The 23,507-nt window shown below is 40.8% G+C and overlaps 3 protein-coding genes across 9 annotated transcripts in view; 2 read left to right on the top strand and 1 right to left on the bottom strand.

The window, feature by feature from the left end:
* The window catches only part of LOC5497678 (inverted formin-2), a 28,442-nt gene extending 19,847 nt beyond the window's left edge, over nt 1–8,595 (top strand). For all 5 annotated transcript variants that reach the window (XM_048733709.1, XM_048733710.1, XM_048733707.1 and 2 more), the window contains exons 14-19: nt 293–400; nt 894–964; nt 1,078–1,198; nt 1,464–1,628; nt 1,984–2,248; nt 6,178–8,595. In XM_048733709.1, the coding sequence (XP_048589666.1) occupies nt 293–400; nt 894–964; nt 1,078–1,198; nt 1,464–1,628; nt 1,984–2,248; nt 6,178–7,691 (2,244 nt within the window). In that variant the 3' untranslated portion in view covers nt 7,692–8,595. The remainder of the gene's footprint in view (nt 1–292; nt 401–893; nt 965–1,077; nt 1,199–1,463; nt 1,629–1,983; nt 2,249–6,177) is intronic.
* An 895-nt stretch (nt 8,596–9,490) lies between these two features.
* Nucleotides 9,491–12,522, bottom strand: LOC5506760. Its single transcript, XM_001627409.3, has 2 exons — nt 12,244–12,522; nt 9,491–10,646 (listed from the first exon to the last, which is right to left on the bottom strand). The coding sequence occupies exons 1-2, from the start codon at nt 12,411–12,413 to the stop codon at nt 9,797–9,799; spliced, it is 1,020 nt and encodes a 339-aa protein (XP_001627459.2). The 5' UTR covers nt 12,414–12,522; the 3' UTR covers nt 9,491–9,796.
* Nucleotides 12,523–14,069: 1,547 nt separating this feature from the next.
* Nucleotides 14,070–21,471, top strand: LOC5506761 (putative uncharacterized protein DDB_G0271606). Of its 3 annotated transcripts, none has more exons than XM_048733705.1 (8): nt 14,070–14,321; nt 14,577–14,845; nt 16,167–16,268; nt 17,319–17,499; nt 18,107–19,305; nt 20,086–20,145; nt 20,548–20,620; nt 20,968–21,471. In XM_048733705.1, exons 2-8 carry the CDS (start codon nt 14,678–14,680, stop codon nt 21,006–21,008), a joined length of 1,824 nt encoding a protein of 607 aa, XP_048589662.1. In that variant the 5' UTR covers nt 14,070–14,321; nt 14,577–14,677; the 3' UTR covers nt 21,009–21,471. The 3 variants fall into 3 exon arrangements, with proteins under 3 accessions (XP_048589662.1, XP_048589661.1, XP_048589663.1); XM_048733704.1 differs by lacking the exon at nt 14,070–14,321 and adding an exon at nt 14,328–14,486; XM_048733706.1 differs by lacking the exon at nt 14,070–14,321 and adding an exon at nt 14,328–14,486 and having other exon boundaries at nt 20,548–20,644.
* Nucleotides 21,472–23,507: the final 2,036 nt, after the last annotated feature.

Genomic DNA, 23,507 nt, shown 5'->3' with positions numbered 1-23,507 from the left:
ATGCCCCTATATCGCCCTCAACCGCTCAACAAATACAGTGACGGCACATCAGTCAACACATTCGCTTCTATACCGCCCTCAACCGCATCACCAATACTGTGACGTCACATCCGTTACCACATTAGTCCATTTACCTCTCCACCGCATAATCAAAATTGTGACATCACAACCATTATATTCGACATCATCAAGGCATTTGGTGATTACGAGTGTTAAGCTGGCTGCCCCCAATGAGATTGTCACGCATTGTCACGTGTCGCATTGTCACGTGACTTCATTCGTCTGATTTCAGGGTGGTTACGCCGGTAACGCAATCGCGTTCAAAATCAGCTCATTGGTGAAGCTGGTGGACACACGTGCCAACAAGCCCCGGATGAACCTCATGCATTTCTTGGTCAATGTAAGCGTCCTTTTCTCAGAACTATAACCCACGTAGACGCGCCATTTTGATAAATCATTAAGTTATATTTATGTTTTTGTATAAGAAAATGTACTATGATCCGTATTCGCATTGGCCGCGTAGCATATTCAGGGGATTTATAACTGAAAATGTATCACGATGAAGAGGAGGCTGAGTTACAAAGTATGTGTGGAAAAAGTACTGTTATTTGAGGGGAACTATATGACGCTGATATTACCCATGTACCGTTACCCTTTTGGATCTTTAGCCTCTTAAAAATAAGTCTTCGGTGGGGCGCTTATATAAATTATGCCAATGCTGGATAAACCTTCTAAGCAGCAATTTGTTTTGTGGTGTGTATTTTTTTTTGGAGGGGGGGGGGGGTGGGGTGAGCACGTTTATTTCCCGGGTTCTCTTTTATTTACCTAGCTGCTTCGAATTAGCTAAACGTATATCCCCATATACCCTTTAATTGTTTCGATGTAATCCAAAGGTGGCTGAGGCAAAGCGAGAGGCGATTCTCAGGTTCCCGGATGACATGAAACATCTTGACAAAGCAGTCAGGTACCCTTTTCCTCGTCATCATAACCTTACGTCATTTGTGACGTCAAACGGCAGCATTAGCCATCTTTCCTTGATGTACGTAATCTTTTCCTCGCCTTTTTTCATTGTTCTAGGCTCTCGTTGGATCACCTATCAGGTGAAGTCAAGACCATCAAATCTAACGTGACGACGCTGAAGAAGAAACTCGAGAATGCCCCGAATGACATCAAGGAACAATTTGATGACTTCGTCGAGGTTTGTATATTAATTAAATCACCTAATCATCAACGTCATCATCAAACTCTTTATCATCGTCCACATCATCCGTTAGAGTCGTCGCCATCATCGTCATCATCATCTTTATCATCGTAAACATTATCGTCGTCATCATGATCATTAATATGATCTTTATTGTAGTAATCATTATTATAATAATCTGCAATAGTTTTGACACTTTCATTTCCCTGATGCTTTTAACATTCTGTTCTCCGTCTGATGACTTTCTCTCCATTGTTCCCAGCATGCATTAGACGAGGTCGTCGTTCTGGAGGCCGGGGTCGAGGACATAAACAACCTGATCAAGAGGATGGCGGAGTACTTCTGCGAAGACGCGAGTAAAGTCAAGCTGCAAGAAGTCTTCATGCTCTTCAAGACTTTCTGCGATCAGCTCACAAACGCAAGGAAGGTTAGTACGCTTAGTTCCAAGTAGCCATTAAGTCATGACATCTCTTCCCTCTCTTTCTCTCCTTTCCTCTCGTCAAGACTTTTCCTTACTTTTCGCCATCATTTCCTTCCGCCTTTTCTCCTAAACTTCTTGTCTAACCCTTTAATTCTATAATCTGTATATCTCGTCCCTCATCATCCCTTCTCTACTTTCATCTTGTCATGTATTATACTCTGCGTGCGAAACTTTACTACTCTCGCTTTCTCTTGTCTACATTCTTTTTTGTTTTCTGATTATTATTCCTCTTTCCCCTCTAGTCTTATCACACGCCAAAATACTTTTTCGCTCAATACTCTCTTTGCTACATGCTTATTAGGAAAATGAACAGTTCCGTGTTCAAGAGAAGAAAAAACAAGAACGAGAGAGGAGGAAAGCCGAGGAGGCTGCTAAACGGGAAGCAACAGGTGGCGGAAAGGGCATCAAAGTCGGCAAACCACCTCCCGAGCAGGAAGATGTGTGCATAGTTGATAAGCTACTGAGCGAGATTCGTACTGGCTTCAAACTCAAGAAGTGTAGCTCTCCAACTCCTGGCAGCAAACCGAAAAGAATGAGCTCATTTTCGCGCGGGAAAAGTGTCGAAGGTACGACAGGGAAACTTAAAGATTCAAATAATAATACTCCAGATTCTACAACGGAATTAACTAACCCAACTTCTGTCACACCGCTGAAAGAGGAACATTTTGAGATAACGGTTAATGGGGATATTTGACACACAACTTTGCAGTGTTGAGCTATGGAACTAGTCGTATATGCTTTCTAGTTGGTCAGCGGCTACCATTTTACCTCTTGTTGATCAGCGGTCCATCACCAACGGGTTAGTATATAGGAAAAGCTATAAAATCTATAATTTTTTTAAAATAAAATGGTTAATATTGCAGGGCCGTAGCAGGGCCAGGGCATGGGGGGGGGTGCACTGGGGGCATTTTTTTTTAATTTTAAGAAAATGACCAGTAAAGGCGTGGCTGTGCCCCTATTGTTTTCTTAATGTTTCTGTATCGTGCCTCCCCCCAATTGTTTTCTTAATGTTTCTGTATCGTGCCCACCCCCCCCCCCCCTACCCCAATAATTCTAGGCTTGCTACGGCTATGTCTTAGATGGTGAGGTATTTAGTTGTGAGAGTTTAAGAGGTGTGTCTTTAAGACATTTTATATTTGAAAGTATGATCAAGAGTTAGACAAAAGCAAATGTGTATCTAAATTAAAGCGCAAAGCAGTCATTAACATACGCTATTTAAATTATTTACTCTTGCTGTATTTGTTCTTTAAGCTTAAAGAGTTATGAATATAAATAGAAAACTAAGGGTCGGCATCAAAGTATACCCCTAATATATTCAACATTTAGAGATGCAGATTTTAGAGATTATTTTATAAAAAAAAAATGACAAAATAATAATAAAATGTTCGAAAAAAATACTTTCTTCAAAACTATAAAACGTGGTGCTAACTACTTAAAAGCAGTGAAATCTAGTAAAGCCATTATTCTGTTTAGTGGCCAAAACAGACATAACCAACTAATGAATTGTAATAAAAAAAGAGATAAAATGTGAGATAAATGGCGCATATGGCAAAAGAATCGTCGATAAGACATGTTTTCTCTTTGTTGTTAAGAAAAATATTGCAGCTGTGATATAATGTAGGCAGATGGATAGAGTTGAAAGCTTTGCACATTTCTGGCATATCTTCTATGATCGATCATTCATCGTGGACTGATAGAATGGGCGCACTTATCGGTGCGGATCTCTCGTTAGGTAAAGACCATAAAATATATATCTTCCATTAGTGGGAAGGTCAAGTAATCGTAGACAAATGTTTCATTGTTAGTGCCTTTCTCTTTGAAATATGTGATTCGCTCATAGTCTGGAATAAAGACAAAAGTAAACATACATCTATATATTCTCTTTTAATGTTTTACCTCTAGATGTTTTCAAATTCTCGAGATTGAATAAATGAATCATACTACAAGGCTTGCTATTTTGTGATCTAAAACAATTTTGTTTTCCAAGTGATGTTTGTTCCCCACATTAAAAATAATCAATACTGGATGAATTATGCAAAAAAAAACACTGTCTATTGTGAAAACGAAAGACCATTTACGAAATGATACTTCTGATTTTTTTTTTCAAAATCGTTTCGGTCTGTTTCATCTGAACTGTGTTGCATGGTTGATTTCTCTGATCTGCACTTGTTTCTTGTCGGTCGAACCTTCTAGACCGTTAACCCTTCAAACAATTCACATTTTTATCCCTTAATGATTTATGAGAAAAATAAATTTTCACTCTTTGGAGTCCAGCTGTGCTGATTCAAACAGCACTTTTTCCCGAGATTATTTCTTCGTATTTTTCTCTTGATGACCCGAGAAGTTGTTTATTGGTAGTTACTACAGGCCTTTGTCAAAAGCAATGGCAAGTACTTGAAGGTGTCGTCACAGAAAATAGGCCCAAGCTCCCCCGGCCGCCTTAAACCTTCTCCCCAGTTCCCCAAGCCTAATTCAGATTGGCTGGGACGCCATTGTGTCGTTCTCGGCATGGAAACGAGGCTTTTGGGGCTAGTCTAGACAATGAACAGTAGTACATAGCCTCGTTTAGGTGGCGATTTACGTCACTCGTGTAAGTGACAGGTTATTGAATTGAGTAGATTCCTGATATGAATACCATCACCAGCAAGTTACGTCTGTTTTCGATAAGTTAGTATGATGTAGTGTTTTCCCTAGAAAAACACCTACTTTACTCCTTAGCTGTGATTCATTTATACCTGGTGTGTAAATTCTGTTAGAAAATTGTATTTTAGGTACGATACTTGAAACATGTTATTTTGTGTTACGTAAATATGACTAATTTTTTGTAAAGTTCACAGTTCAGCTATGAAATCATTTTTCGCCTGGTAGAGCCTTAGTTCCGCAAATTATTGTGGGGGTGTATAGGACTAGAAGGTAGTTTAGGCTAGCGTATCTAAGCAAAAATAAGAATGTCTTCCCACAAAAAAAAGGCTTAAAATATCTTGGTCTTTGCGCGTGACATATTTTTTGGCTGACAAATGCCCCAATATAATTGCCATATATTTGTCGTCTGTTCATAAGGTGTGTTGTCGGTCTCCAGTACTAAGTATAGAAGAGATTTCCCGCTTCCAAGGTTCTTATGATTGAAAGCGTTTCTAGAGTATACTGGGAATAATCTAATAAAATCTTTAGAATATAACAACGAAAAGAAAATGCTACATTTTATAATTCATTCGTTTGTGCGCGCATTGGATATTATGTGCTTGACGGAGGACTGAATACTTATCGACCGAGTATTAAGAACGTTGTGTACGTTGTCTGATCGCTAGTAATCTACTCTAAAGCTCGTCTCTCAGTGCGCAATGTCAATACAGCTAAATATATGGATATCATAATAATCTGGCCTCGAGCGCTAGTTAAGATAAGATATACCCCCGAATACGAGTGCTATTTAATGAAAAGACTGATACTTTTATAGAACGACAGGTGAAACTACGTCATATTTGCGTGTTTCCGCGCCTATCGCACCCCTCAAATATATTTTACTGTGTACATAGTATTTTTCTATATTCCGTCCGTTTGTCTAATGTGATTCAAGCCGGAATCGATAAGCTTTCAATTTCTAATCCCAAATAATTAGATAATCATAGCAATGGTGCAATATATGACTTGTCGTCGCAATTAGTTGCCATATGGTTTTACGATGTTGATATTTGTCATTAGACGAAAATACTCCTTGACGGGTCTCATACCGCCCGTGGGAAAATGACAGAGTTGTCAATGAATGCGGTATTTGTACATGATATGCCTTCAGCAATCAGTGGAATGTCGCTTTGGGTTTTGGCGGCAAATTGAAAGATGTTGACGACGGGTTCTTTCTTGTTATGATGATGGTCAGAAATAGAATGTTTTGGTGTCGGCATAGGAGTGTGTTCTTCTTTGATTAGACCATATGACGAACCACAGCGACCCACATGGGGAGTGTCTATGGGGGAGTAGTCAGGCGTATATTTGTGGTTTTCAATAGAATGTCTACGAGTGAACATTCCTTTTTACTGCGAGTTTCAATATTCTGCGAGCTCTCATCAAGAATTTTCAACTGCTAAACCCTTTCTGGCTACCGTCATTCCAACTAACGTAATTGCATTTGGTGGTTTTTGATTGGTCAGCGTCTCGCGGAGAGGTGGCGCTGATTGGAGGCCATTACTTAGAATGAGGAATGGGGGCTAGTAGGCTGTTTAGCAGTTGGAAATCGTCGTCTAGAGTTCGCAGGTCATTTCAAACCGCAGTAACATAATCAACTAGACTTCGAATTTGCAACTCTGCTTTCTCTCCCCATCTTCCTTTTTTTTTTCTTCGTGTTATCTTTTTTCAGTATAAAAAAAACAGAATATAAAAAAAAAAATATCAAGGAAAACGAATCTATTTTAATAATCGTCCGTAGTTTGTTTATTGGCGGGAATGTGTTGAAGCGCGTCTACCCCATCTTGACTTTAATTTTCATTTTCATTTTTAGGGACGAGAAGATCAATAAAGCGAGGTTCGTCAGCTGAACTGAAACCGAACTTAGAAATAACCAAAGAAGACATGGAGAAAATAAACAAGCTTGTCTCTCCAGTGGAATACCCAGAGGTCTTCGAAAACAACGAGAAAACAGCGGAAACTGACGGCTGCAACGAAGGCACAACACAGGAAGGAAAGGAAAGTGAGAAGCCCCGTGATGCGAACAGTCTAGAGACAAATTTAGAAAATGAAAGCAGAGGCTTAGACGTCATAACCACAACAGAACCTCAAGTAGTTCCCGAAGAGACCGATAACAATTTGCTACCGAGTACAGCTTCAGTGGAGATGGATTCGTCTTTGAACACAGAGGTTGAATCGGAAAGCAAAGCGGAAAATACGCAAGACATTGAAGCAGATTGCGAGAGCGAAGATGTGGAATCTAAAGAAATGAAACGTGCTGACATAAAGGAAGAGACTCGCGATGGATGTCGAGGAGATGTAGGGTCAGGCGGTCATCTAGAAGACCTTAATAACCTGGCTGTCTGCTCTGATGACATTTTCCTTGCCGAGAAGGAGGCAGAGAGCGCTAGAAAGCTTGCGTACGAGCTGGATGCGTCCCCATGTGACCAAGGTGGCAGTGCCGAGGTGGCACAGGGTGTTGACACCTTGTCGTCACTCCCCGTGGGGGAAGAGGTGCTGGTTAAGATGGACGAGTGTCTGGGTGACATCGAGGAGATGCTGGAGACGGAGACACTGAGGAGGACGAGGGAGTCTGGTGACCGCCTGGTGACGCCTGACTCCGGCGTGGACACCTCGCCTCCTGGTAACAAAGGGAAAGGACTAGAAGATTCTAGTGAGTCCGAGAAAAAGCCCGAGGCACCGGAAAAACTCTTGAATGAACTACTAAGTGATCTAGCTATCGAGCAGGAGCATGTTAATGAATTGGTCGCCGAGGACGAGGAGAAAAGTAGGGAAGATGTCAAAAAGGAACATGACAAGAAAGGGTATGTCGTTGTCGAGGCAACGGACGCCGTTGGGTGGGATACAGATAACTCGATTGAGTCGCGAAAGACGGATAATACAGAATCGGCGCAGATAATGGAATCATCTACGGAAACAGACCAGGGGGAGGAGCAAGGAGACACATCCTTCAGGGAAACCCCCGAGGCCGTCGAGGATCAGAATGAAGCCAAGATCGAGGAGTCTGGACCCGAGAAACCTCTTAACGAAACGTGTGACTTGGAGCATGATGGGATACTTGACTCGCCCCAGGCTTCTTCTCCGCGTGATAGCCCAAGTGATCATGAGACTCCAAAACCGAAAAGAAATAGGTCTTTTGTGGCGCGAAGTCTCGCAAGGATATTTCACAGGAAAAAGCACCGAGAGGATGATAGTAGGACTACAAGTAACGAAGAACCGACAGCCCAGGGGTCGAGCACAGATCGGGAGGCAAGGGGTGGATCAGAGTCGCCAACAAAAAGAAAAGGATTCTTTTCCAAACGCCGCAAGCACAGCCAAACCGCGTAATTCGCCTGAGTTTGACCGCCCCTGACATTTCCTAAAAATCTGAACTGCCTCTCATTAAGATGCCAAACCACCTTAAATTTCTATGAAAGCCAAACCGCCTAGCATTTCTTGGAAGTCAAACTGTCTACAGTTTCTAGGACGCCAATGCTTAAATATACTTACTACACAGATGGAATAAAGATAAGAATATATGAATTTTGTATGTATAAATACAAAAAGCCCAAATAGTCGTGTTCGTGAACCAGAATAATGATAGGATAAACCAAAAACTGGTATTCGAATTTTTGTATTTAATAAGACTTCTTCACAGAAGTCTGTCAGGCGATCGTTGACCATGGACAGTTGTAAAGACAATTTAAACTATTGTTTATAGCGTCTTTACCTTTTAAAAGGGTACCCCCTTCCTCACCCCCTAACAAATCCAGCCCACCGGTCTGCTCAACGACTGTCGACATTATCTCTCTCATGCGATTTAAAAAATTCCGACTCTCCTGGTGCTAAGTAAATAGGGTTGCTATTCCCACCCCTCACAAAAGTCTTATTAAAGACGAAAATTTGGCAAAGTCGAATACGAGTTTTTGGTGTATTGAATTTTGTATGTGATATAATTGAGAAAATGCATCATTTTCTGAACGTTGAACTTTCGTTGTACTTGATCCAGATCAGATATCTTCTGGATTCAATTTCCAAGAAGCCGTTGTTTAAATATACTCAATACACGCAGATAGAATTTTGTATGTGATATAGCAATGTGTAGATGCATCATTTTCTATACGTTTACCTTTCGTTTTACTTCATCCAGACGGGACATCTTCTGGATGTTTTTAAACAGGATTGTACTATAGTATATAAGTCAAATAGGCAACATAATTGCGTAATAAAAATAAAAACAGATTTATTTTTACTTGTTTAGTAGCCATTGTCACTGAGGGTAACAGTGTTTGCGTTGTGCGTTGCCATAACGACTAGTATTATCCATAGATAGACGGCGTAGCAAATTGTGTTTCACAGGCAAAGAAATCTGTTTTCCCCGCGCCACCCTGCAAGGTAACCAGGCCTGTCTGGATGTTAGGCGATCGTTGACCATGCCTCCTGGCTGTAGGTATAAACCTTTTAAATGGGTACACCCCACCCTCTACCCCATCCCCAACCAAATCCAGCCTGTTCAACGACTGTCGACATTATCTTCTCATGTGATTTATGAAATTCCGACTCTCCTGGTGCTGAGTAAATGGGGTTGTTCTTCCAACCCCCTAGCTACGGGCGTGCAGGGGGGGGGGACGGGGTGCGAAATCCGCAAAAGTGGACCTAATTTTTCCGGGAGGGGAGTGGGAGGCAGTTCTGTGATAAAAATCTAACCACTTTTAAAGGAACAAAAAGTCACTTTTTATGCCTTTGCAGTATCTCCACCGGACGTTTATTGTCGGATTTGGCTACATACCAGAGTGATCTAGCTCATGGTTTTTCGTCTTGTCTACAAATAGCACGTCTTTTGATAACCAAAACTGGACTTTAGGCCGTTGTAAGGGGGGGGGGGGGGTGCGTTCCCCCTGTTCATCCCTTGTACCGCCCCTTGGTACGGGCCTGGGCGTGGTCGCCGCGGAACTTATTTTAGCAAAAAGGGCTGTAAAAGTAAAATTACGGAACCATGAGGCCACGTATGTTGAAATAAAACAAGCTGCTAATATACTTCAGGGTAGATACAGAGATTTCGGATGAAGGGAAACTAAACAAAATATTCACATCATCAAGACGTTTGACAATTTGAATGACCACGAACTAAAATAAGAAAGGCCGTCTAATTAAATATGTTTTTTATTTACTTCTTTACTATAATAGTTAAACCCGTTGGATGTGGGGTGAATGTGTTCTATATTCAAACAATATAATATATTCTTTAAAAGTAGACTAACATTAAATATCTTGCGTTTGCTGTTAGGAGAGAATCTCCACTTCTTTCCTCCTTTCCCGGGACTTCTCTAACCCTGTCCTCCACGCGCATCGCGCCCTTTCGCAATTCAGTGTCGCCACTAACGCCCTTTTAGTACTTTGCGCCGACGCAGTGTTCAAGTATGTTTTGCGTAACCTCTTGTCTATGTCACTTCCTAGTAATCCATCACTTGTAAGTTCGCGGATTTCAACACAATCGGCGTCTCAAACTGCACCTCGACCAAGTCCACATTCTTGATCTTCTCGTAGAGTGGGCCTGAGCACAACTGGCTCAGGTCCCTATCCCATAAGTCATTGCACCTTATGCTGATCGACGCTGACCCATTCGCGGTCTCGTACAATTTCTCGAGTCCGTTGTGGTTAACAATAGTGGTGAGCGATCGTGATTTGAGATCTTTCTTTAAGGAGATAATCTTGGTTGTGCGGAGCGCTTTACAGAAAGCCTTGAACGCTTCGGTGAAAAACCACGCAGCAACCGCTGAGTAGAACACAAGGCTCAGAAAGAAAAACGCCAATGGGACGTAATCCATCTGGAGCAGCTTGTACGATGACGTCACCACAGCCGCGCAAAGGAGAGAGACTGGAACGATTCCATTGAGTACCACGCTTCCGAAGAAAGCAAAAACAGCCGCGGTTTTAAACAGTTTACAATGACGCCATTCTTCAAACAGGGAGATTTTACGATGGTCGAATTCCGCGAAAAGCACGTGGCTTTTTACGAGGAAGAGTCCAGCGATTCCTAGAACTGCGTCTTGTTTGTAGGCGATGATCACCAAGTACAGAGCGACGGTGACCACGTGGTGGATTAGGATAGGCTTGTATTGCATCTCACGGCGCCAGTACACGACTTCGACAATCTTGTACAGGAAGTGACCGATGACTATTGAGAAGACGGTGCGTGTGGCGGAAGTGAAGGCGAAAAATGGGTTCTGCGCGGCACCGGAAGTGGCGAGAAGGAAGAGTCCTGTGGTGGGGAAGATGAGGAGGAATGGGGCACTGGTGCATCTGTAATGAGAACGTGCTATCAGATTTGGTCTATACACTGCATCTATCTTAGATATTTGAAGCGGCCGCTATTTCCGGCCCATAATGCATTGTATTGTGCCTATTTCAAAAATAGACACATTATCTTTCGTGTGGTTTCTATGGGTGGGTATGTAAATGCACAGAAAATATTAATTTGGGACGATATTTTGATTTCCTGGCGTAACTAGGCTCCCAGAGTATAAATAAAGTATGGCTAGAGTGGTGGTTATGATTGCCAGCAGTGGCTACAGATGAATAATACAAAATTTATATTCTATATATATTTATACACAGAACTATAGAATCTACAAACTTCTGTGAAGGTAGAACCGGGTAATAGGGGTCTTGCGCTAAGAGATCACGTGACTTTTTGGGTGCCAAACTTGCGCGCGCTCAGGGTTTTTACGGCAAAATAACGAAACAAAAAGCAATTTCTTCAGCGCTTACCAATCTGCCAGAAAGTTTCTTTGCCAGAAAGGGCTTATTTTCATTGAAAGGTTTTATATTTTCGTCCTTGTCTGGGGTTTATTATGTCTTGAATTTGTCATGCAAAAGATCACGTGACTTCTTAGCGCAAGTCCCAATTGCAGGGTGAATGAGTCCTGTTTACATTTTATTTATCTTTTCCCCCTCTCTATCCCTCTCTTCAGTAGTCCGCATTAGATTATGATAGTTATAGACAACTCGGTAGGGAGGGTTTAGGTGACCCGCGTCAATTGGCAAGCACTTTCGACAACGCAAACACCTGAAATGGGTAAGTTATTCAAGGAATCCAGATTCACTCTGATTAATTGCATTTCATTCTGGGAATCTTAAGACACGCCTGAGGAAATAAGGGGAAAGTACCATCATAGCTCGCCAGATTTGATCCCTGCAAACACGCTCGTTCTGACTCGAAAATGCGATTTATTCATCGCTGTTAATTTCCTGTGCTGTCGAACTCCCATTTAGAGCCTTTACAAACCCATGTTAATGTTTGCTAAAAGCAATAAAAGATATGCGCTTTCAGAGACCACGTCCGTTTGAGAGGCGCGTCATTGCAGCTTAAGCAAACGTGTGTCTTCACCCGCTTTTATTTGAACAGCTGTGTGGGAGTTCCCTTACGTCATACCAATAAAAGTGTCGGTCGAGTGAGTCTTCCCGTTTGAAACCTTCCGTTTCGTTACAGCGCCCTTTCAGAGCCAAGCAAATGCGGATGATTTAAAAAACAGAGGGGGAATAATCATAACTTTTCATCACCTGAAAATTGCTTCAAGTTTTTGTGATCATTTGAGAAGCTACTTTTATTTCCCCGAAATTCGCATGATTGATGTTGCTATGGAAAACGCTGATTCCACGAAATGCTGCATGATAAAGCTAAATACGATAATTTCAAAGAAGTCAATTCCAAATGATCTTAGGAAAATAAGTAACGACCCATATGCCTTTAAAATACAAACAAAAACTCAAAAAGTGTTGCTAATTTTATCAAACTTCCCACTTTCCATGTTATAAATTACAAATTATTCAAGCAACAACGCGTGCTTAGTGAGCTTATTTGCATCACTTGCCCCAAATCTGAATTAAGTAGACTTACATTCTGCCGAAGAAACCAGGAGCATTTTCTTGTAACTTCCCATTTCTCATAGCTCTCTGTCCATTTTTTGTAACGCCGCTACAGACGCCAGAGCAGCTCAAGTGAGCTAACACGCAAGCGTTTGCAGTAAGAGATGCAATAAGTAGAACAGACATCGGATTGTTATCCATTCCTATCAAAATAATTATTGCTGAGCCACGGTGAGTTTTGCCGGTATGTCCCTTGACTGTTTAATCATACTAGACGTGTGCTTAGAATCATCGTGTTCTTCATGATTCGATTACTTCCGTTTCTGCATATATGTGACTATGACGTCAATTTCCGCTACGCCTATTGGCTCGTGAGCGTCACAGGAAGAGTTTTTTCCGGGATTCCCCCCTATCAGTCTTGTCGTTAGGGCCAGAAGTGTTTATCTGTTCGCGAGCTTTTTCTTCTTTGGCTCGCTAAAAATAGAAAGAAGGCGTAAAATTTAGAAAGTCGCCGGTTTCATTATTTTATTTGAACCCTAAATTCGACTTTTGCTCAGTCCAAAGTCTTTGGAATTTGTGATTTGAGCTGTAAACAAACAGAACGAAGTGCCCGATGCGGGTCAAAATCTAATCTGTCATATTAAATTACACCACCATTTGAAATTCTAATGCGACTTTATTTCTTCATGCAGTCGTAATTATTATAAATAACAATCAATAGAGGTTTTTCTTATAACTGATCCATCGAAAGAAAATAAGCCTTACAGAGCGCAAGTGAAGCTGGTATTTAGTATTTGTTTCGCATTAGCGCTTTGTATGGGTGTGAAATTTCCAAATTTAGAAGTGTATCATAAGGGATTATGAGTCTGAATTGCTTTCGGTTTCTAGTAGTCAATGCGTGCTCGAACAATCCCTCTGTGGACATTCTAATCCTAATAAAGAAAACGTATTGATAAGATATTCTCCTTGCCTCGATCATGTGCTTTTGTTGTTTGTTTTTGTTTAGAGCGTTAACCCCCCCCCCCCCCCCCCCCCCAAGCCAGCGTTCTAACACTATGCGCCATTTTCAACGCTGATGCGAAATTCTATATTTTCGTCGCTCGGGTATTTAACGGATGACAAAGCCCGAATTGTGGAGTATGATAAGAAACGGGGCCATGTGGAGGACAAGATATGCGATAAACACGATTCTTCTAGTCGCTACCTCACGCAAAAGCCTGCAACACGTCCACCCGTGTAAAAGAAAAATAATATAACATAATATTTTTTTTTTTTATAACTAAGTTGACGGTGAATATTATTCTGTTTCTTGTCTAGGGTGTGCATTTGATTCAACATCAAAGGGAAGGTGAATAATATATTGACGGCCAAAGACCTCATAACATCATAAAAAATATTTGATGTACTTGATCCATGACAATAGAGCGGTATTCAAATTCAGGTTCGCTTTGCAAAGCGGAATTTTAAATGACTTGTAATTAATTGAAATGTTGTTTATCCCGTGGGAGAGTCTTTACAAAACATTCCTTAATGATTACAACACGATTTCGATGCAGATTTTATTGCACAGGCACGATCAAATCTATGACCATAATTATAAATTCCAACAATCCACAATTACCCTATTTTTGAAAGCTTAACAAAGCCTTGTTCTCTAGAGTATGGCGTGACTCGTTTTGGAATGCGTTACTCTGCTATCGCTCATCCAACCAGGACCGGAAGTAAAATTTACACCGGGGATAGTTTGTCTGTGTCGTTATTTCAGCACAAAGTTCCTCCGCGTCAAGCGAGTTATTTATAAGATACTTTAAAAGCGTTAAATATATCAAATGATTGCATTTTGGGGTTATTCCAGACAACACACTGAACAGTATTCTCCATTAATGATTTCTAGGCTTACTTTCACTTCCGGTAAAAGGTTTTGTTGTCATTCTTGGGATCGTGCAGAAATTTATCGACCGGTTTCGTATTCTGCACCGACTATCATGTTTTCCTGCAAAGTCATTTTACATTTAATTAAATGCAATATGTTAGGAATACGAAGATTCCGCTGTCTTGGGCAAAAACCAACAGAATAATCACAAAAGTGAAGCCTTTTTGTTTGCCAAGGTAATTTCATTCATTCATGCAAATGATTCCATCGAGGCTTTGTTAGACAAGAGCGGTGTTTAGAGGCGCGGGCTAGGGTTACCACTCGTGTAAAAAACCCTATCCCAGCCTCAAAACACAACTGATTTATCTCTGAGGCAAAAATATTTAACAGAGAAGCATAAGGTATGATTGACTGAAAAATAGATCCTAAAGGACGCTTGTGGATTTTTTCTAGAGTTTTTGCAAAGTTTTTTAACTTTTCATTCATTTCAGACCCTTGGCTACAGCGAAAGGTGTCACCACGTGCTAGTATTTAGGCCAAAGTCTCCTCTAAATCAGTCTGAAAGGGAGGCAGAGAGTAAGAAGGATATAGAATGGATAACCGTGGGCTGTTAGAAGCGAAGGATAGCGAGAGAAGATGTCAAATCGCGGGATGCAATGATTTGACTGTAGGCGCGAGGACCTCTCTGTGCCGAAAACACCGAAACAATAAATACAAGCAAAATTATAAAAAGAAGAAACGCAAGGCCCAGGGAGCAGAGGTAGGAGCCCAAACTATCTTACTGTCATTATACACTAGTTTGATTCCAGTTAGAGGGGTTTACAAGCTTGATGTATTAAAATAGGTCGTGCATGGTGGAAATGATCTTGCTGAATCACATTAATACCACGTTTATTGAAATACACCTCGTGGTAAGCCTTTTTCCATGCCTTTTTCCAGCCTTAAAGCTCTGTAGGTTATTAAACTAGCACCGTACTACCTTATCTTCGGTTTTATTGTAGATATGATGAGCTTGCTTGTTATAAAAACAGCGCGTAGTTTGGATTGTTGAAACTAAACCTTGAATCTGCGAGTCCCAGCAATGCTGACTATGAGACCGACACATTTTAGTATCAAAACAGTTTTATTATATTATTCTTACGGCAAGAAAAGGCTCGATAACAGTCCACGACTTTTGCTTTACCTTTGTGTATGCTAGAAGCCGTATCAGACGCGATCTGTGTTCAAACCTTTCCATCAATTAATTAATTCTACGCGACGATTTGCTTAAGACTATAGTCTCTCTATATAAACTAATTGGAGCCCCGCTTGAAAAATACCCTAACGTAAGTAAACAACCGTAAGCTCCACAAGTCACTAATGGTGAATACTTTGATCGACTGTATCCTTATTTCTCGCGATATTTTTATTGAGTTTCGCCTGAGATGTCTGAAGGGCACACATTTCTCAGAGTGGGTGCAGGGAGTGGCCCAAAGAGGGGTACAACTTATTCTAGCCCTCTCTGAGCTATTTTCTGCAATATAATTTGTACAGTATGATAGAGCTGAGTTATATGTAAGCCAGTAACATTTGATTTTATAAAGCACTTTCTGTCAGGCCTCTGTGAGTACCCTTGAATACTTGTTATTTGGGCACCGATATTTGTTTTGATGGCAATTTAATATTATGCATTTTATGCCATGTCTTCACGGGTCACTTGATATGTCTATTTTCTATTCTTTTTGTACACCACCTTCAAGTGTTAATATTTTATGGTAAAACTAATTTTTCTGTCTTATTGATTAAGCAAGACCATAAATAATAGTTTTTTGGATAACTTCTCTAGTAATGAAATCATTTTTTAGTAGAACTTATTTAATGTATGTTTCATTTTGCCATAAACTAAAAGTATTGTACATGGCAGTCAAGTATGAACGTTTATACTCCAGCTCTCTTAAGGTCAACTCTCGCTAAGCCCACAGGTCTACTTAAAGATACATATCAACAAAACACCATTTTCATTTTTATTTAAACTGGACATGCTTGCAAACCTTTATCTGTGATAAGTATTTGATTTCTTATACTTTATTATTTTTTCAAAGGATAAAAAAGGAGCTTTGGAAAATCAATTGGCCGAGGAAAAATATCACTTGGAACAGAAGTATGCCAGTATGTTGCAGCAAGTTCTTGTGCAAAAAAGATTGGTAAGTATCAACCTTGAGAGAGTAAACCTGCTCGGCCATTTTGCAGTAAGTCCTCATGGTAAGTATCAACCTTGAGAGAGTAAACCTGCTCAGCCATTTTGCAGTAAGTCCTCATGGTAAGTATCAACCTTGAGAGAGTAAACCTGCTCAGCCATTTTGCAGTAAGTCCTCATGGTAAGTATCAACCTTAGGAGAGTCACTTTGCTTGGCCATTTAGCAGCAAGTCCTTGTAGTAAAAATATCGGTAAATACCAATCTTGAGAGAATCACTTTGTTTAGTGGTATGGCTTTGCTTCTTATGCTAGAGGACCCAGGCTTAATCCAGGTTCTGGCCTTCTTACACTGCATGCACCTGATAGTTGAACATAAAAGAGCTGGTTGTGATGTTGGTTCATGGTCATCATCACTAGTGACTGTTTTCACCCTTTATGAATGTACACTTACCGGCAAACAAGACAAAATGTTCCTGTACAGAATATTATCTGTAATTTATCTACCCAATATATCTGTAATAAAGCCATTTTGTTGAAGTTGTTGTCATAGTTTGTTCTGGGTCCATTTAAGCTGCAATTCTCAACCTTTCACTTTGTTTTCCCACTAATCTCAGTTCACACTCCCCACTCATATGCCAATTTCTGCCACTGTCAATAGTGAGGAAAACACAATTTTCTGGGATTTGTCCAAACAAAATCATGAGCAAGTCAAACTTAAAGGCATCATTTTAACACTATGGGATAGAAATTGCCAAATGCATAGCATATGCTGTGGCCTCTTTTTTTAACAGTTTTACAATAACAATGATCAACAGCTAGGTTGCTCTCATAACTGTAACACCAGAGCTGAGACAGGAGATGGGGCACTGGCGTCACATGCCCCCCCTCCCCCCCCCCCTCCAATATTTCAAGGCCGGCTTCAGCTTTGAATGCTAACTTGCACTCTCAATATTATAACAATACTTATTTGCACTTTTATTTTTTCTGTGTGATATGAGATACAAAACATTTAATGAAATTAAAAATATTATATAAAATACATTTGTCTTTCTTTAAGGATTTATTACAGTCAGAAAGTGTGATAAACCTTCTGAGAGATCATCAGCAAAAGGTCCGGGAAAGCAAGCAAAAAGAAGTTGCTGAAAGTAAGAATGGCTCACAAGTTGCCAAAGAATCTGAGCTGCTAGCCACCAAAACAGAACCTCAAGATGTACCTGCTACAGGACATTATGCCAAAGGTACAAAAATTACATGCTACAGGAAGGGGAGAGAAAAGGGGGAGGGGGGTGGGGTGGGCCTGTCCTAACAAGATTATTGGAAGATCTCTTTATAAGGCAAATAAACATAACATAAACATAACCAAATACACAAGTGTATCCAAAATAACCATTTATTAGTAAAATTTGTTTGGGAGGCTTTAAGCTGAAAATGGCCACAAAGTGGGATTTTGTTTTTGTTTGAGAGCAGCAGGGATGGCGTGCATGCCTGTGAGCAAGAAGAGATTGTATGTGAAGTCCTTACCCATCCTGTTAGTCACTTTGCAATCCTTTTGAATGAGTGAATGAAAAATTGTTAGAATTCTTGCAAATAAATTATTACAAGTTTCAAACCTTTTAAGGGAGAAATGGGCTATTGTTATCAGTCCTTCACCACTCTAATTTCCTTTCCCCCTCCCTGCGTTTGTCTCTGGCCACGCCCCTGGGACTAGTACATAACCATAAGTGAAAAAGGCTAGTGAAAAGGGCTAGTGAAAAAGTCTGCAAGAATTTTGGAGTCCCATATGAATTTTTCAGGGGGGGGGGGCAGTAATAAGACTTTTAAACACCTTTTATTGTGTGTTCCTAGGTTTGCAGTCTCCATCCAAGCAATGCTCCAACTCAAAGACATCCAACAAATCAGGGCAAATGAGCAGTACGTCACTTTGTGCCTTACAGTCAGCTAAACCAAAATCCTCGACAAAAACTATGAATAAATGCACAACTGCAAAACCTTCGCTTCAGAATTCGGAGGAAATCATTCCTCCAGGTGACCTGTCGGATTTTATTGGACTTGAAGGGAACTTACTTGAAGGACAAAATATGTCCCCCTTTGATTCGGCGGTAGCTAGGATGCAACCACCGCACGCGGATATGGGAAGGGGGAACGGGCAAATTTCGCATCAGGAAGGAAGTGGAAAGCAGGAAGATTGTAATACACAACAACAACAACAACGACTGCAGCAACAGTTGCAAAAACAACAACAACGGCCTTCACAACACAAAACACAAACGCAGAACAAACAACCAAGAGCATCTAAAAAGCAGCAACAACAGCAAGAGATGAAGATTCGACAGCAGCAACAGTATATTCAGCAACAACAAGTACAGCATATGCAACAGCAACGATTGCAGCAGCAGCAATTACTTCAGCAACACTTACAGCGACAGCAGCAACAACAACGAAGGCATCAACAACAACAACAACAACAACAACAACAGCAGCAGCAGTTGCATCAGCAACAAAGACTCGAACAAAGTTGTGCCACGGCAAACAACCCGATCCAGTTAAAGCAGGCTCTTTTCAGCACCGAGTTATCCATCGGGACTTTACCCTCGTCATCTAATAACACTCAGACTCGCACTAACACTACCCACGTGTCGGGCACAAGGCCGATACTTCCACGAACGCCCATCACTAACAATCAACAATTGAGAACACGCATCCGGCCAGAGGCTGTACCCATAGCCCCTGCCACGCCCACCCATAGGCGCATAGTTCCGCTAATGCCTTCAGTCTCAAACGCCGACGAAAGGTTACCTGTGATCACGGCAGTCATGTCAGGTCAGGGCGCGCCAACTGTCATGCCGCACACCTCGTCAGCGGTTCTTAATGGTAATTTGACGGACCCTGCGGCGTTTTCCGTCGCGCATGCGCCCCAGCAAGGTTTTTCTCAGGATCATGGTATTAGTACCGTTACTTCTATGAGCAATGGGGTTATGGACTTCCTTCTCCAGAATGTTGCCGAGTTTCAGGCGCATAGTAATGGCTTGGTTTCTTCTAACCAGGTGAGGTGTTAATGTATCAAGGGCGTGGCTAGCGGTGGGCACGACATTTACCATATGATACACACCTATTTCAAATAACGTTATCCGCGCAAACGGCAAATGCCAGTTCCAAGACCCAAAGGTGCTTATAGGTACAAATAATAGAAATCATAAAGGTTATAAATTAACTCCAGCGATGTCAGAGCAAGACATTGATCGCCTTTGTTGGATTATTGTATGATCAGCGGCGTAGCCAGGATTTTAACAGGAGGGGCCCAAAAGGGACTTTCAAGGTATTTTCTCCTGTATTTTAGATAATGTCTCATACATTTACTCTATTTTTGGCTGCTAAGAGGGGGGGCGGCCCCCCTAGGCCACCCCCCTGGCTACGCCCCTATTATTGATACATGTTCTCCTGCAATGAAACCCATGGTACCTGTCGTTCATAGAACTCCCATTTTTGCAAATCAACATTTCGTTTGCAATGACAACGTTTTATGAATTAGGTGTATATGTCTGTGCACCACCTTCGACTAAGCAAAAAAGAGCTCGCGAAACACATTCATATATGGTATGATTGAATTGCTCCAGGGTGTTAATGGCAGCACGACCACTTGTAAGCGGTTAAAATGAGGTTATTTATTCACGAGTTGTGCAGTATCAAAAAAGAACGAGGTGAGATAACACCACCTAAAATAGCACTGGCACCGATCATCCCTTCCCTCTAAATTCCATGCCCTTTTATCCTCAACACACTTTGACTACATAAATTGACTGGACTATTTTGTTTATCCTGTTTAGAGCTGGTCAAACCAGTTGAAATCAACGAATCAGGATCAATTCTTGTTGCAAGTTTTGCAGGTATGCCGTAACAGGGTTGGGACACGTAAATACTGGGGGCACGTGCCCCCCTCCCCACCCCAATATATTTAAGAATTATAAGGAAATGACCAGTATGGGCGTGGCTGTGCCCCCCGATAATTTCTCAATGCTTCTGTATCATTCCCCCCCCCCCCCCCACCCAATATTTCGAGGCCTGTCACATCATGGTATACCCTTAGATCGCACAATAGTACAACTTTAAATAACAACTAAAAACTATATGAACTATAGAACTAAATCGGCAAGAAGCTGTTCTTCTTTATGCAGGAAATCGGCAACATGTTTCTTTTTTTTTAATATGTGCCTAACAATATTCTTTCACCCCTAGAATTGTTGATAAATTGATGTTTTGTAACAAGCTGTTTAAACCATCTCTCCCAGGACGTCAAGAACAGCAATTTCGACATGAACGCACTTAACAATCCTGACAGCCAATCACAACACGAGCTATCAGGCACGTGGTCTCTGTGACGAAAAGGTTTGCATAAGAATTGTTATTTTCTAAAAAAAAAAGTGTTTGAGACTTCATAAAGGTTTTTTTCTTTCAAAACGTTCGTGCCCCCCCCCCCCCCCCCCCCCCCGTCTATCCGTACAATAAGGTTGGACTGTCGTTTTAAACGTTTGCTATCGCACCGTCTGATCTCATGATATACAATTGCTACATGTAAAGTTCTCTTATGACATCATATTTTTTCATTGTAGCATTATGGTCTTTAGGTGAAACACTCTACTGTTTTTGTTTTTAATCGTGATTCTTTCTTTTTTAGACTGATATTGTATGGATATTTTTTTCTTGTTCAGACAAAGCTCCACAAGATCGACATGTTTCCCCGTCTGTATAACTCCGGGAATGGACTTCGGTCGCTTACTGTCAAAACTATGTCCATAACTGTTCCCGGGGATGCTCGCTCAGACATAACCCCGCAAAGTGAAAACCTTTTTAAAAGTTGATCTATCACATATTCAACTGCGATAACTAGGGACAGAGAACACAACAACACAAATATCAAAACTGAAAAATCAGGCACGCGTACTTTACAAAAAAGAAATTGAACTCAAAATTCCCCTCCCGCCGTCCTCCATTACCCCCGAAAAGAATATATGAGGCTGTCTTACAATTTTTATTCGATAACTAATATTTTCTCGCCGATTTTAAACCTCAACCGTCGAAGAACGTATGCCACACGAACCTGGAAATTATTTATTTCTAATACAAGTGAATAGTATTATTTGGAAAAATATGATAATGTATTGTGCGCGTTTTTTCTTATCTATTGTAAAAAATAAAGATACGAATGATGAAAACTGTCCGTTCTTGTCATGAATGTATGTTGTTTTGTTGCACCATACGTCACAGTTGGAACTGCCGCAGACCTGTAGGCTCCCTTCAAGCAATTATCGCGGGCGCACCCTTGTAGTTTCTACTTCCGCCATTCCTTCCATCATCTCATTTTAGGCGACGCGCGCAAAGTTAACCATGCGACGCACGCTACCGTGGCCACCAAGACAAAGTTAACCATGCGACGCAAGCTAACCGTGGCCACCAAAATTTTGATTGAAACGATCTTTACAACCAAAAGGTTTTCTTTTATGTTCCGCTTGGCCCTAAGCACTTTGTTGTCACGCTGTTCGTTAGTAAGGTTAGCGTCGGTTGAGGTTTGACCATGGAGCGATTTCACAATGATATGGTCGAGCTTCTTATGAATTCAATTTCGTGCGCAATAACCCGCGCGCTAACCCCGCACATTATTTGTAGAACTAGAGCGGCACGATAATGCAAATCTGACACCCTACAGAGTCGCACCGTTTGGTTCGGTTGAGTTTCGACAGTAAACGTTGAGCTTCTCGTTATCTAATTTCCTTCACAACACGGCGTGCTAGCACGCCCGAGGCCCTAGGCTAGCACGCCCGAGGCCTAGTTTCAACAACGTGACAGATTTGGGCATTAAAGACCCACAGCCACACATCAACCGAGACACAAGTTCGCCTCCGCTAATATTACAGTTTTTATCGAATTAACACTGAAATCATATTCCGCAAGCGTTTTGTAACCGCAAGAGTCTACACACCTATTGATCGTGAAATCCATCAAAGAAGTCCATCAAAAGAGGCCTACAAACTGGATAGACCAAACATTTTGAATCAGCCATTAAAAACGTTTTTGTTAACAACAGGGTTTCCAAGAATAGAACAGTGACAGAGTTAAGTGAAAAATAATTGGTTTGGTTATTTGGCTTATCGGTTTAAAACTATCAAAAGTAGCAATTCTCTTTTTATAACGCATAATTTCTTTATCAACATTTGTAAAAGCCTATTTCCTCAAAAGGTGAACGGGTTCACACTAACTTTTTCCGTCTAAATTGAAATTGTTATTTGTGTCGCATTATGTGAGCCTCCCCAACACCCTAATTATTTTATTGTGGTAAACACTAGTGAATTAAATCAGTGCCTTATAAAATGCTTCTTGCATCTACATTTGACATTCTATTTGTCTTGGTCTTTTAACATCTTTTCCCTTTTTTGACCAAATTTCCTGCTTAAAATACTTGAAAATGTCCATGCTCTTTTCCTTTTTTCATTTGCACCAATAAAGTAATAACTAGGGCGTTTGAGGGAACAAAAGCATTTGTGCACCTGTGGAATTGGGTAATTGTGAATTGATCACTGCTAACCATTAAGACAACACTGACTTTTAATTTGTCAAATCCAACCCACTTAGTTCTTCTTTCTCGCATAACTAAAGCTTTTGAAAAATGCCAAGTCGAAGTTGGTGAACTCTGTATCACACTGATGAATATAATGGAACTTTAAGTCAAATTTACAGCCCCCCGAAGTTGAATTTCCGGAAAAAGGCAAATTTTAATCTCTCAAATTCAATTAGTTATGATGCAGCGCATAAATGTTTTCAAAACTAAACACCCACACAGGGCATTTTATTGTTTCAAATGACAATGGTTTGCTGAGTCTTATTTTCTTTTTGGCTTTTATTAAAGCAAAAACAAAATAAATGAAAATACGATAAAATCTAACTTTTTTAGCCAATAAATGTGCAGTATAGTTCCTCTGTGTAAAACAAATTATCGGGTGAAAATAAGAGGACCTGTTATTACCTCAAATAACGTTGAGAACTCTTTTGAATCTGAGAGTCTAGCTGACGCTTTAAGGATCTCGATAAAGGGCTGCAACCTTTATAGAAATGTATTTCTTAAAAGCTAGTTCGTCATATCACAACGTAGAATTCCACCATGGCACTAAGAACTAAATATGCTATTACTTAAATTTTCTTGCTCTTTAAAGGTTTCCAGTAAAGAAATAGCCACACGCAACGTCCATTTTGACAA

Source organism: Nematostella vectensis, chromosome 10 (assembly GCF_932526225.1).
Source record: "Nematostella vectensis chromosome 10, jaNemVect1.1, whole genome shotgun sequence".
Lineage (NCBI taxonomy): Eukaryota > Metazoa > Cnidaria > Anthozoa > Actiniaria > Edwardsiidae > Nematostella > Nematostella vectensis.
The sequence above is the reverse complement of the archived record's forward strand: the minus strand, read 5'-3'. Positions and strand labels throughout refer to the sequence as shown.

Excerpts from the sequence above, each read along its gene's own strand:
- LOC5506760 (XM_001627409.3), bottom strand. The coding sequence starts at position 12,413 with ATGGATAACAATCCGATGTCTGTTCTACTTATTGCATCTCTTACTGCA. Across the intron at positions 10,647-12,243 it reads CCTGGTTTCTTCGGCAGAAT|ATGCACCAGTGCCCCATTCC; the intron begins GTAAGTCTACTT and ends TTCTCATTACAG.
- LOC5506761 (XM_048733705.1), top strand. The coding sequence starts at position 14,678 with ATGGATAACCGTGGGCTGTTAGAAGCGAAGGATAGCGAGAGAAGATGT. Across the intron at positions 16,269-17,318 it reads TTCTTGTGCAAAAAAGATTG|GATTTATTACAGTCAGAAAG; the intron begins GTAAGTATCAAC and ends TCTTTCTTTAAG. Across the intron at positions 19,306-20,085 it reads GCTTGGTTTCTTCTAACCAG|AGCTGGTCAAACCAGTTGAA; the intron begins GTGAGGTGTTAA and ends TATCCTGTTTAG.